The 14,492-nt window shown below is 39.7% G+C and overlaps 1 protein-coding gene across 3 annotated transcripts in view; it reads left to right on the top strand.

The window, feature by feature from the left end:
• LOC127413888 (phosphofurin acidic cluster sorting protein 2-like) overlaps positions 1–14,492 on the top strand; it is a 52,557-nt gene that overhangs the window by 26,600 nt on the left and 11,465 nt on the right. For 2 of the 3 annotated variants that reach the window (XM_051651448.1, XM_051651446.1), the window contains exons 2-18: positions 16–103; positions 1,083–1,172; positions 1,649–1,774; positions 1,867–2,026; positions 2,975–3,048; positions 3,181–3,261; positions 3,384–3,443; positions 8,914–9,065; positions 9,203–9,293; positions 9,595–9,666; positions 9,952–10,079; positions 10,276–10,408; positions 10,524–10,628; positions 11,668–11,774; positions 11,885–12,039; positions 12,151–12,261; positions 13,408–13,516. In XM_051651448.1, the coding sequence (XP_051507408.1) occupies positions 16–103; positions 1,083–1,172; positions 1,649–1,774; positions 1,867–2,026; positions 2,975–3,048; positions 3,181–3,261; positions 3,384–3,443; positions 8,914–9,065; positions 9,203–9,293; positions 9,595–9,666; positions 9,952–10,079; positions 10,276–10,408; positions 10,524–10,628; positions 11,668–11,774; positions 11,885–12,039; positions 12,151–12,261; positions 13,408–13,516 (1,842 nt within the window). The remainder of the gene's footprint in view (positions 1–15; positions 104–1,082; positions 1,173–1,648; positions 1,775–1,866; positions 2,027–2,974; positions 3,049–3,180; positions 3,262–3,383; positions 3,444–8,913; positions 9,066–9,202; positions 9,294–9,594; positions 9,667–9,951; positions 10,080–10,275; positions 10,409–10,523; positions 10,629–11,667; positions 11,775–11,884; positions 12,040–12,150; positions 12,262–13,407; positions 13,517–14,492) is intronic. The other variant, XM_051651447.1, reaches the window with a different exon arrangement.

Here is a 14,492-nt window from a genome sequence, read left to right as displayed (position 1 = left end):
TGTTTTTGTCTGTAGGTTGTGTAGTCTGACTCTGAAGAAGCTGGTTGTGATGAAAGAACTGGATAAGGAGCTGATTTCTGTCGTCATTGCGGTTAAGATTCAGGTAAGTTAAGTGATCAGCTTTACAAGGTGTATATTGTATTTCAACTGCAGAGTGTGTGTAAGTAAAGTGTGTAAGAAAATGTCCAGGATGTAAGATGCACTGACTACTTACTGAAGACTGCACTGTAAATATTGTATACTATAATAATAATAATATATTGTGACATATGTGAAACAGGACAAAATATGCAACGATAACCGTTTCAAACAGTATAATGATACATTGTTGCTTGACCTCACTATGTTTGTCACTTCATCAAAATGCATTTTTAATTCAACAAGTGGCGTTCAGTTGGAACTTTGATATGAATATGCTTACTTTGCATTTTTAGTGCAATTTTGCTTTAAAATGTCTTGAAGGAATAGTTCATTCTTCTGCTGAACACAAACAGATTTTTAGAAGAATATCTCAGATCTGTAGGTCCATACAAAGCAAGTGAACGGTGACCAGAAGCTCCAAAAAGCACATAAAGTCAGCATAAATGTAATCCAGACGACTCCAGTTGTTTAATCCATGTCTTCTAAGAGTTCTTCTTTTGATTTTGCCGTTTCGCATTCTCATACACATCGCCACCTACTGGGCAGGGAGGAGAATTTATGGTTGGAGCTTCAGAGTTCTGGCCACCATTCACTTGCATTGAATGGACAAACAGAGCCGAGATATTCTTCTCAAAATATGTTTGTGTTCTGCAGAAGAAAGAAAGTCATACACATCTGGGATGGCATGAGTGTGAGTAAATGTTGAGAGAATTTTCATTTTTGGGTGAACTATCCCTTTAACATTTGGCATTCTGAGCCAAGAAGGAATCTCAGCTTATACTACTTGCGGTTCATTCAACACAGGAAATGGAAAGGCAAGTGAAGCACATTGCATTGTGGAATACAGTATCGCACTATGCGTACTATATACTACAGAAATCTTAAGAATAGTGTGCTAGAATGCTATTTTGAACATATGCTGTTTCACTTCTTTGACATAGGGCTCCAAGCGAATCCTGCGTTCTCATGAGATAGAGCTTCCCCCTGCTGGTGGGGTGGAGACTGATCTTGCTCTCACATTCTCACTGCAGGTAAACACACTCTCGAAACACAAATTCTGAAATAACTCTCATAACACATAAATCATTAGCAATTCTCAAAACATCATTACTTTCAAAACAATGGCTCTGTTCTAAAACGTGGTAAGCTGGCTTGCTGTCTACTCCCTACACAGGCAGCAGCATCCTAACTGAAATGGAATCTCATAAGTAAACCGAATTGAAATGCTCTATATGGGCAGCAGCTCATACAAAAATGCTAAATGTAATGCTGCCTTGGAATTTGGACAAGAGGGTCTATCTTGGAACAGCCTTTGGATCCAGAGCATGCCTTTGATGCCTTAAAATGCTACCTGCTTAGGCAGGTTGCTAGATTTCTGACTAGAGCCAATATCTCTCGCAAGACATCATCATCTCTGTACACTGAATCATTTTAGAGTTTATAGTATGAAATTGGTATTGATTTTTTTTTTCGGCTTTGTATCCTGAATGTTTGTGTTTGTGAGTAGTACCCTCATTTTCTGAAGAGAGAGGGGAATAAGTTGCAAATCCTGCTTCAGAGGAGGAAGAGGTACAAAAACCGAACCATTTTGGGTTACAAGACATTGGCTGCTGGTTCAATAGACATGGCTGAGGTAATTCTGATTTCTCACTCAGGTTCAAAGAGGTTCCATCTGCAGCATGCTTACACACTGCTTTGTGTTTCATCATCTGTGTGTGTGTGTAGGTGATGCAGCATCCTGCAGAGGGAGGGCAGGTCTTGGCTCTGTGCAGTAATCAGAAGGAGTGTTTGGGTAAAGTTGCAGAGATTTGGATCTATTCACTGTCCAGTCAGCCAATAGACCATGAGGAAGCGGCCATTTTGGGACAGAAAATCAAATGTTCTGGTAACAATGATCCATACACACATTTTTGCTTTGGTCTTGTGAGACTGTCATTCTCAGACTCAATAAAAATATCTGGGAGCACCAGATAAGCGACAGCATGATAATGCGTAGATATCGGTTATTGTTAGCGTAGTCGATTTTTAATGACTGTGTGATGTAGTGCCATTTATATATTATGAACAATAAAATGCAAGAGACAAGAAGCTACCATCTGACCGAATGTAAAACAAAGCAGAAAATACGGATAAATAGATTACTTTCTACTAAGTGCCTCAGCATTGTACAACCTTGAAGGCAGCATTGCTTTTATGAAGCAGTTACTACATAAAAAATACTGTATATTGAGGACGCAATTTGTTTATTTTTTGTTATTTTTGTTATAATTTTTTTTATCCTCTTTTCTCCCAATTTGGAATGCCCAATTCCCATTACTTAGTAGGTCCTCGTGGTGGCACAGTTACTCACCTCATTCTGGGTGGCGGAGGACAAGTCTCAGTTGCCTCCGATTCTGAGACTGTCAATCCGTGCATCTTATCACGTGGCTCCTTGTGCTTGACACCGCGGAGACTCGGCATGTGGAGGCTCATGCTACTCTCTGTGATCCACACACATCTTACCACGCGCCCCATTGAGAGCGAGAACCCGTAACCGCAACCACGAGGAGGTTACCCCAAGTGACTCTACCCTCCCTAGCAACCGGGCCAATTTGGTTGCTTAGGAGACCTGGCTGGAGTCACTCAGCACACCCTGGATTCGAACTCGCGACTCCAGGGGTGGTAGTCAGCGTCAATGCTCGCTGAGCTACCCAGGCCCCCGAGGATGCAATTTTTCATTTGATTTTAATTAAGCAAATCCATTCAAGTGATATACTTCCCTGGAATTCTGAATTGAACAATCAGCATCTAGAACCATACATATCTATATAATAGTGTTTCTTTGTTTTGTTAGATAATTACTCAGAGGAAGAATATGAAAGCTTCTCATCGGAGCAGGAGGCCAGTGATGATGCAGCACAGGGACAGGTGATCAACACACACATACACACACATACACACACACACACACACACACACACACACACACACACACACTAGATACCTCTTTTCCCTTTCTTCCAGCTCACCTATTTGTTTTTTTGTGTGCGTGCTCCTCAGGATCTTGAGGATGATGAGTATGAGATAAGGAAACCAAAAAAGCAGAGGAGGTCTATAGTCCGGACGGCATCCATCACCAGGGTAAGAATAACAGAGGAACAGTGAAAATGCATAGTCACCATTGTCATTGAGTCACATGTGTAGTAAATTGTCTGTTAATATGAGTGTGTGTTTGTTTGTGTGTGTTTCTCTGTCTCCATTAGCAGCAGAACTTTAAGCAGCGTGTGGTGGCATTGCTCAAACGCTTCAGAGTTTCTGACGAGGTGAGTGAATATACAGTAGTACGTATTAGGGCTGGGCGATATATATAAAAAATTTATGATATACAATATAGATAGTGATGATTTTGCTGGTGACATAAATTTAGTTAATAGTGTCTCTGAAGAAGAAAATAAGCTGTTAGTGTTGATAAATTTGATTCATTTCAGTGAAAGTGTCAGTTTCAATGAATCGATTCAAACAATTTAAGGGGAGTTCCGAAATCCATTCAAACCTCTGATTCAAGGATTTGTTTGAGTCATCACTCAAAAAGGTTCATGGAAGTCCAAGCATGGATTCTTTTCATGTTTCATTGTTTCAGTGAATCATTTTCAAAACTCTGCTTCAATGATTCATTGTTCAAAGGTTCATGGAAGTCTCAGCAGAAGTCCCATTTTCATTTACATGTACCAATATTTTGGTGCATATAATTACATATCATCCTTCATTTAATTTTGTGAAAAACAGTGTGAAAAATATCAACATACAGTATTTATATAATTTATCACCCAGCCCTTGTATATATGTGTATTTTTTGTTAAACTTAAGTGCCAAATTTCTGGAAAGAAATATTTATGTATAGTAATAAAAATGATACACATAAATGAGCCAAATAAAATCTTCAAAATTAAAATGTAAAAATGTTTAGCGGTAAGGTGTAGTACAACCCCAATTCCAAAAAAGTTGGGACAGTAAGAAAAATGCTAATAAAAACAAAAAGGAGTGATTTGTAAATTATATTCACCCTTTGCTGTATTGAAAGCACTACAACTACACATTATATGATGTTTTACCTTGTGAATTTCATTGTTTTTGAAAATGTAACTATTGACAATTTGACAAATAACTATTTGACGAGTTGAAATAACAAGGTGATGTGAAACAGGAGATGTTAAACAGGTAAGGCAATCGTGTCATAGTATATAAGGAGCCTCTGAAAACAGCTTTGTCCTTCAAGAGCAAGGATCAATTGAGACTTGTCAATTTGCCAATAGACACTTCAGCAAATAATCCAGCACTTTGAGAACAATGATCCCCAAAGACAAATTGGAAGGATTTTGGGCATTTCACCCTTTACAGTGCACAAAATAGTTAAAAGATTCAAGGAATCTGGTCAAATCTCAGTGCGTAAAGGGCAAGACGAAAACCATTTCTGAATGCACGTGATCTCTGATCCCTCAGATGTCACTGTCTTAAAAAATGGCATTCATCTGTAATAGATATCATGAACATGGGCTTGGGATTACTTTAGTAAACCTTTGTTAGTCAACACCACTCGCCGCTGCATCCACAGATGCAAGTTAAGACTTTACTATGCAAAGGAGAATCCATACATCAACACTGTCCAGAAGCGCTGCCGATTTCTCTGGGCTCGTCTCATCTTAGATGGAAAGTAGAACAGTGGAACTGTGTTTTTTGGTCTGAAGAGTCTTAAGTTTTTGAAAAACAAAGCCTTTGTGTTATCCGTGCCAAAGAGGAAAAGGGCCATCCAAGCTGTTATTAGCGTAAGGTCCAAAAGCCAGTGTCTGTGTGGGCCAGGGGTGTGTCAGTGCCAATGGCATGGGTAACTCACACATCTGTGAGAACACCATGAATGCAGACAGATATGTACAAATTTTGGAGCAACATATACTGCCATCCAGCACTGTCTTTCCAGGGACATCCCAGCATTTTCCAGCAGGACAACTTCAAACCACATACTGCCCAGATTTCAAGTGCATGGCTGTGTAAGCAGAGAGAGTGGGTGCTAGATTGGGCAGCCTGCAGTCCTGACCTGTCTCCAATTGAGAATATGTGGTGCATTATTAAGCGCATTAGATGTCAATGAAGACCCCGTACAATTGTGCAGCTAAAGACCTACATAATGGATGAATGGGGGAAAATTCCACTTTCTAAACTTAACAAACTTGTGTCTTCAGTGCCCAAATGCTTAATAAGTGTTATTAGAAGAAATTGTGATGTTTCACAGTGGTAAACACTCGACTTTCCACTTTTTTGGAGCGTGTTGCAATCATCTGATTTGTAATTACTGTACATAAAAAAAACAAAAAAAAAAACAATGAAATTCACAGGGTAAAACATCATTTAATGTGTAGTTGTAGAGCTTTCAATATAACAAAGGGTGATTATAATTTACAAATCACTCATTTTTGTTTTTATTAGCATTTTTCAAACTGTCACAACTTTTTCGAAATTGGGGTTGTAGTTATAAAAAGCATAATTTTGGATTGGAGGTCAATGGGAAGTCTTTACAATTAAATGTTTGTGTGTGTACTGTATTGTGTTTGAGTCATATCTGGTATGTATAACTGAGTGTGTTCAGAATATTTTGACTATGTGAATGTATAAAGAGGCCCATTAGTGTAGATATGTGAAATATTTGTCAGTTTGTGCTTGTTGACCTGTGCAAATACCCAGTAAGATGTTTTTTACACTCTTCATGCATGAAGGAAACCTGTGGCTAATTTTCTTGGAAATAACAATCTGTGTTTGTGTTAGTTTGGGTTTAACTAAATGTACTTTAGATTTACTAGGGCCCCTCACCTCTGACATGATAGCTGGTTGATTATTTTTATATATCACATTCTATTAAAGCCAATTATTATTATTATTATTATTATTATTATTATTATTATTATTATTATTTTTTTTTTATCATTGTTTAGTTCAGAAAGAAGATTTATTCTCCGGTTGTATGATTGTAAACCGCATGCAAGTCAGTGGACATGAGTTCTGACCCGCGCATGGCTCCACAGATTAATTTAGCTCTGCATGATCAGCAGTCATGTGGAAACTGAATTGATGTTAGCCGATAATCTTGCAAGTACAGTTCTGTATAGTGAGAGCTGGGCTGGAACAAGGATGTTGGCTATGTTTAGAATAGCATACTACCAGGGTCCTGGGTAGCTCAACAAGTAAAGACGCTGACTACCACACCTGGAGTTGCGAGTTCGAATCCAGGGCGTGCTGAGTGACTCCAGCCAGGTCTCCTAAGCAACCAAATTGGCCTGGTTGCTAGAGAGGGTAGAGTCACATGGGGTAAACTCCTAGTGGTCTCTATAATGTGGTTCTCGATCTCTGTGTGGGGCGCGTGGTGAGTTGTGCGTGGATGCCGCGGAGAATAGCATGAAGCCTCCACACGCGCTATGTCTCCGCGGTAACGTGCTCGACAAGCCACGTGATAAGATGTGCGGATTGACGGTCTCAGACGCGGAGGCAACTGAGATTCGTCTTTCGCCACCCGGATTGAGGAGAGTCACTACGCCACCACGAGGACTTAGAGCGCATTGGGAATTGGGCATTCCAAATAAAAAATAAAAATAAAAAAAATAATAGAATACTACCATACTGTAAGTAAATACTGTAGTATGTATACTGTGCACACAGTATGCAACTTTTCTGTACTCATGGAATTACAATGTGTTCTGTTTAACATACTATTTTTAAACAATAGTAAGCAGTTTGCACAGTGTTTAGTCAGTAGTGAGCTAGTATTCCATTCCGAACCATTGTAACCTAGTTGAAACACCATTCCATATATTTAACCTTCTACACACATGATCAGTAAGCGTGAAATGAAAATGCTGCCTACAGCACTGTAAACATGTGTCGTCTTGGGTTCAGAGGTCAGTCCTGTTCTCAAGGACAGGAAGTGAGCTGTGATGTGCAGTGAGGTAACAGAGATGTCCAGCGGGGGACAGAAACATGATTCTCATCAGCATTGAGTCTCAGATTACTTAATGTTCTGACATGCTCTGATTCTTATTATGGAAACATCTGAAGCCTGACTGAAGATTTTCAATTATATTTTACTGTCAAAATAATTTAGCTGTTAGACTTATTAGAGTGATTTGGAAACAAGCCTAAAGTTACTTAAGACAGTGAATTTACGGTTTGACTACAGCGGTTTTCAGTTTACAACCGAGGAATACAACAACATGAGCAATTCATCCTGAGGCAGGAACATGAGAAGCGCTGCAATACAAAGTCCTAAAATTTCTTGCGGGCCATAGCAGAGAAGAAAGTGAGAGACAGTGCAATAAGTCCTTTAACAATATAATACGATTTCTTATATAATATCAAGTTCAGTAGCAAAAATGACATTAGTGCTATTAGGGGTCATTGAGGAACTGGATTTACAGAGACCATCGATAGTTGCAAACAAAGTCCTTGATTGATTTCTATTGTCATTCATAATATTCAGAACATCACATGATACTTCTGCAGCTAAGTAGCTAAGAGTATTTTCTGTCCCAGCAGATTATGATTCCCCTTCTGTACAGTTCAACAATTAATTATTATTTATTTTTTGGCTGGCTGGCCAGTAGTTCAGATTTGTACATGCCCTGCCAATATTTGCACTGGCCCAACCACCAAAAAAAAAAGATTCATTTCATTTTTAACAAGATATTTTTATATGGGTTAGTCAAAAACTTGATGATGGTACAGTGTGCAGTGTTTTGTTTATAATGTTCAACTTGCCAGCTAGATATCTTTACTTTGTTGTTATGAATTCTGCTGATTTAAGGAATAGTTCACCTAAAATGAAAAATTGTCATAATTTTGTCACCCTTATGCCATCCAAGATGTGTATGACTTTCGCTCTTCTGCTGAACACAAATGAAGATTTTTAGAAGAATATCTCAGCTCTGTTGGTCCATACACTGCAAATTAATGGGTACCAAAATTTTTAAGCTCCAAAAACCACATAAAGGCAGCATAAAAGTAATCCATAAGACTCCAGCAGTTTAATCCATGTCTTCTGAAGCGATATGATGTGTGGGTGAGAGACAGATCAATATTTAAGTCTTTTTTACTGTAAATATCCACTTTAACTATAACATTCTTCTTTTGTTTTTTTTTGTTATTCACATTCTTCATGCTTATCGCCACCTACTGGGCAGGGAGGAGGATTTATAGTAAAAAAGGACTTAAATATTTATCTGTTTCTCACCCACACTTATCATATCGCTTCTGAAGATAGAGATTTAACCACTGGAGTCGTATGGATTACTTTTATTCTGCCTATATGTGCTTTTTGGAGCTTCAGATTTTTGGTACCCATTCACTTGCATTGTGTTGAGAGCTGAGATACTCTGCAGAAGAAATAAAGTCATATACATCTGGGATGGCATGAGGGTGAGTAAATAATGAGAGAATTTTCATTTTTGGGTGAACTATCCCTTTAAATATCTCACCAATGTTCAATACTTCACAGAATACCAAATGTTTAAGTTCACAAGGCAATAAAACAAGTAAATGAATTTAGCATTGGTCCGATAGGTAAGTGGCAATTCCGTCAACGGGCCCCAAAGTCTCTCACTCTGGCACCGGGCTATCAGGCCATCCAGCCATCCTTATTGTTCTACTCTGCCTTCTGTATCATCACCCTTCCCCATCCTATTGCCCAACACCTCAACACAGTACAAATTAGGAATAAACATGATGGTACATAATGGGATTATATGTTTGTAGGTGTTGGACTCAGAGCAGGACCCAGCTGAGCCGCCTCCGGAGGTGGAGGAAGATCTGGATCTGGAAAGTTTGGAGTTTGAGAATCCGAGTGACAGTGGACCAGATCTGGATGATGATGAAAGTGTTCTTAGCACCCCAAAACCCAAACTCAAGTATGATCAAGAGAGATTATGTACATCAATGTGTGTTCAGTGTACATGCAATTAAATGCAATTTGTGTTTTTTTTTATTTTATTTCATTAAACCTCATCTGTTTATCTCTGTGTGTGTGTGTGTGTGTGTGGTTTAGACCTTATTTCGAAGGAATTTCTCTCTCTAGTTCTCAGACAGAGATTGGCAGCATTCACAGCATCCGCAGTCACAGAGAGCCACCCAGTCCAGTAAGAACACATACAGACTTTAATTTTGGTATCTAGGATGTCCCTTACTTTTTCCACTTTTAAGGTGGCAACCCTAATGATGGTTACAGCCGTTAACTGAATAACCAACCCTAACTGACCCTATTGTCTTCATAGAAAGTTGTTATATTTACTACTAACCTAATAACTAACCCTAAACCAACCCATTATTACAGTATAATTACTACTTTATGATAAAGTATTCCTTTGGATTACTGTTTTTCTATTTTCTGTAAAGCTGCTTTGGAACAATATGTGTTGTAAAAAGTCTTTCTCTTTTCAGATGGATCCTGATAAAATGAGAGCTGTAGGTGGGAAGTTTCAGATGGATAATGAATCGGATAATGTTTCACTGGTACGTCCTTAATTGCCTCCAGATATTCACTGAATATCAGATAAAGACTTGCACACTCGTCTGCTTTGAGATCAGCTTTGGCAGACACACTAATGCTGAATCATGTCCAATAACTCCAGAATCTCCACACTGAACATTTTATTAAGACTTACTTTAAAATTTAATCAGAGCTTGTAAACAAGACCACAAAGATATTTGGTGGTTGTAGCTTGAATTAATTTAATTTGCTTCATAAATGTGTCATGTGTGTTTCTGACATTTAATTATATGTCTCTGGGCTGTCAGGGTCATTCTGAGGTTGTGACCCCTACCACAGAGTTAGAGATGATGGACAACATGGACTCTTTCATGCAGAGGCTGCCTCCTAAAGGCAGGCTGACCAAAACGGAGTCGCTAATCATTCCGTCTAACCGGTGAGGATACACATACCCTCTTTCACAGTGGTAAAAGGATTAGTGTACACACATTTTCCAGTTAACAGCAGCTGTAAATTCTTTTTGATTTTATTTTTAAAGAGGGCTCCCACTGGTGGTGCTATCTGTTTGTGGTGTGATCAGTTATTTACCCGCAAGTGCTGTAATGTGAACCACTTTCTCCTTCTTTCCGAAGGGTGGAGCCAAAGCTGGCAGGGCGACGGGGGCGGAGCACATCTCTTAAGGAGAGGCAGCCGAGTCGACCGCCCAATGAAAGAGCCAACAGTCTGGACAATGAGCGTTCATTTGACACACGCTGCCACCTACAGGTAAGACAGAATGTCACTGCACATAACAAATGCAACTAATCTCATTTTGGTTTAAATTTACGTTGTATTTAAAAACAATTCTCAGTGAATGGATTTTGGTCTGTGTTCTGGTTAGATTCCACGCAAAACAGTTTATGACCAGCTGAACCACATCCTGGTGTCAGACAGCCATCTGCCCGACAGCATCATCCTCATCAACACCTCTGACTGGCAGGGCCAGGTATGATTTTTTTGTTGTTGTTGATTTTCTCCCCAATTTGGAATGCCCAATTCCCAATGCGCTCTAAGTCCTCGTGGTGGCGTAGTGACTCGCCTCAATCCGGGTGGCGGAGGACAAATCTCAGTTGCCTCTGCGTCTGAAACAGTCAATCCACGCATCTTAACACATGGCTTGTTGAGCACATTAACGTGGAGACGTAGCGCGTGTGGAGGCCCACGCTATTCTCCGCGGCATCCACGCACAACTCACTACGTGCCCTACCGAGAGCGAGAACCACATTATAGCGACCACGAGGAGGTTAACCCAACGTAACTCTACCCACCCTAGCAACCGGGCCAGTTGGTTGCTTGGGAAGCCTGACTGGAGTCACTCAGCACACCCTGGATTCGAACTTGCGACTCCTGGTGTGGTAGTCAAAAATCTGGAAATTCATGAAAAATGGTTTATGTATTAAATTATTTATCTAATTATATATTATATAATGCCTATTTTTGAAGAATCCAGTGAAGTAAACTCTTAAAGTGCTTTCTAATTTTTTCTAATTATTTGGAATTTCATGGATGCAAACCAAAAGAAAAGATTATTCATAACAAAGAAATGGAAATACACAGATGTAACACTTGAACTAAAACCAAAAGACTCAAAATAATAAAACTAATATTATAAAATGGATCGTTCTGACTAAATTCTGATTGGATGAGCCTTATTCGAAACAGTTACTCAATAAAATAGTTGATATATGCACACTCTCACTACTAAACAGTTTAATTCCATGTTAATTCTGCAAGTTTGGGACACATCCTATTCTGTTTTTTTCGCATTAATCTATAGTTTTTTGTAAATAAGCTAGGTATAAATTAAGTAAAGTTTTCCTGCCCACTTATAGTCATGCAATCTACCATGGTATAAACTGAATAGCGAAATCTTTACCTGTAGACACATTTCATGTTATAAACTGCTATACCGCCCAGCATTAACGGTTGATCATTTATAATTATAAAAGCTCTGTCTCCTGTTCTCATCCTCTTCTCTCTCACAGTATGTATCTGAGGTGTTACAGAATCACGGTCTTCCTGTTGTGTGTACGTGCACCACGGCTGACATACAGGCTGCATTCAGCACCATCATCTCTCGCATACAAAGATTGTGAGTCTCTCAGTCACTCTGAAACAGACACACAAACACATACTTTTTTTATTGCTGCTATTTAAGGTCGAACATATTTCGTCTTTTTTTTTCTGCTTGTCTCTGTCTAGTTGTAACAGTAACTCGGTCACTCCATCTCCAGTGCGGATCGGAGTGGCAGGACCTCAGCATTACCTGTCTGCAGTTTTGCGTTTATTTGTTGATCACCTGACACACAAAACCCCCAACTGGCTCGGATACCTGCGATTCCTTATCATCCCTCTTGGTAAGATGGTTCAGGGGGAAAAATTGGTAGACGATGAGGACTGACCAATAAAACCCCTCCAGAACTGCTATAAACTGTAAAAATACTGTGTGTGTGTATGTGTGTGTGTAGGTGTTCATCCAGTGGCTAAATATCTGGCCAGCATAGACTACAGATATAACAGTCTGTTCCAGGACTCTGCATGGAGAGATCTTTTCAGCAAACTAGAAGCACCAACCTCAGGTAACTGTTTCTCTCATACTTGTTCCTTCCTACCATTTTTCCTTTCAAGTTACTGTTACAACTTCCTTCCATCCTTCATTCCTTTTGTCCTTTCTTTCTTTCTCTCTTTCTTTCTTTCTTCTCTTCTTTTTCACTTCCGCCTTCCTTTCGAGTTACTGTTAAAACTTCCTTCCATTCCTATTTTTTTTTCCCTCCCATTTTCTCCCAGTTTTGGAATGCCCAATTTCCAATGCGCTCTAAGTCGCTCTGGTGGTGTAGTGACTTGCCTCAATCTGGGTGGCGGAGGACGAATCTCAGTTGCCTCTGCGTCTGAGACTGTCAATCCGCGCATCTTATCACGTGGCTTGTTGAGCGCTTTACCGTGGAGACATAGTGCCTGTGGAGGCTTCATGCTATTCTCTGCGGCATCCACGCACAACTCACCACACGCCCCACCGAGAGCGAGAACCACATTATAGCGACCACGAGGAGATTACCCCATGTGACTCTACCCACCTTAGCAACAAGGCCAGTTGCTTAGGTGACCTGGGGCCGGATTCACGAAAATGTTCTTAAGAAAAAAATTAAGAAAGTTCTTAGGATAAATTATAAGAAGTTCGTAAGAACGTTCCTAAGTGCAATTCTTGAAAAATTCTTAAGTTCTCTAATATTTTCTTAAGAACATCTTAATTTTTTTCTTAAGAATATAAAGACAGGCTTTGACATTGTCTGATCCGCCTGCTAATGGAGTTGCCTTGTCTAATAGCCTACAACAAATTCAATACTTCAACACTGTTAAATCGTAACAATAAATGTAACTTTTTTTTAAATAGCAAGCACCTTGCAATAATTTTTTTGAATGTAAAGTGCATAAGATGTGTTAGTTTAACGACATTACCCGTCATAGGAGAATTTACTTGCTGCTAACTATCCATCCGTCCATCCTTTCTTCTGTCCTTTCGTTCTTCCTTCTCACTCTCTCAGAATGTGGATGTCTCACACCATAAGTTTTAAGTCTAAAGTCATTTTTAAATTAGAATGTTTAGACATTTGTATGTTTACAATTTTAAATAATATAATTTTACCATTACAATTTTACAAGACATACAAGAACATTTCCAAGATTTTGGTCTTTGTCCCACCTTCTCCTTCCATCTCTCCAAACAGTTCAGGACAGTCCAGATGTGGTTTCCAGGGTAACACAGTATATGTTGGGGGCAAATGGAGCTCATCAGTTGCCCATAGCAGAGGCCATGTTAACCTACAAGCAGAAGAGGTAACACACATGCAAATAGCAACCTCATCTGTGTTTATACAAAAGAATTAAACTTTTCAGAGGAGGCAACATGCAGGCTGTGCTGAATACAATGAATATAAAATATCAGTGTGATTTTTAAATGGATAATTCACCCAAAAAGAACATTCTGTCATCATTTACTCACTGTCATGTTGTTCCAAACCTATTTAACTTTTTTCTTCCATGAAACACCAAAGGAGAAGTTTAGCAGAATGTTCAAGCTGCTCTTTTCCATACAATGCAAGTGGATTGGGACCAGGAGCTGTCAAGGTCCAAAATGTACAAAAAGACACCATGAAAGCATTATAAATGTGGTCCATACAGCTTGTGCGCTATATTCCATTTAATAGAAATGTTTAGTTGTTATCCACTGAAAATACTGAATATTGAAAATCATGCTTTTTTAAAAAATGTTATTTGGAATGTCCAATTCCCAATGTACACACTAAGTCCTCGTGATGGCGTAGTGACTCACCTCAGTCCGGGTGGCAGAGGACGGATCCCAGCTGCCTCCGCGTCTGTGACCATCTACTCGCACATCTTATCACGTGGCTCGCTGGGCACGCCACCGCGGAGGCACAGCGTGTGTGGAGGCTTCACGCCACCCACTGCGGCAACCATGCCCAACACCGAGAGCAAACCACCTTATAGTGATCACAAGGAGATCACCCTCCCTAGCAACCGGGCAAATTTGATTTCTTAGGAGACCCCGGCTGGTGTCATTCTGCACGCCCTGGGGTGGTAGCTCCTGGGGTGGTAGCTCCAGGGGTGGTAGCCAGCATCTTTGCCACAGAGCTACCCGGGTCCCCTGAAAATCATGTTTGACAGCCATGGTCGCCATTCACTTTATTTTGTAAGGAAAAGACATTCTGCAATAAATAATTATTTTTATCGTTCAAAGAAAGCAAGTCACATACGTTTCGAAAGACATGAGGGTGAGAAAATGATGACACAA

This window comes from Myxocyprinus asiaticus, chromosome 23, assembly GCF_019703515.2.
Source record: "Myxocyprinus asiaticus isolate MX2 ecotype Aquarium Trade chromosome 23, UBuf_Myxa_2, whole genome shotgun sequence".
Classification (NCBI taxonomy): Eukaryota; Metazoa; Chordata; class Actinopteri; order Cypriniformes; family Catostomidae; genus Myxocyprinus; species Myxocyprinus asiaticus.
This window is presented reverse-complemented; position numbering and strand designations above follow the sequence as displayed.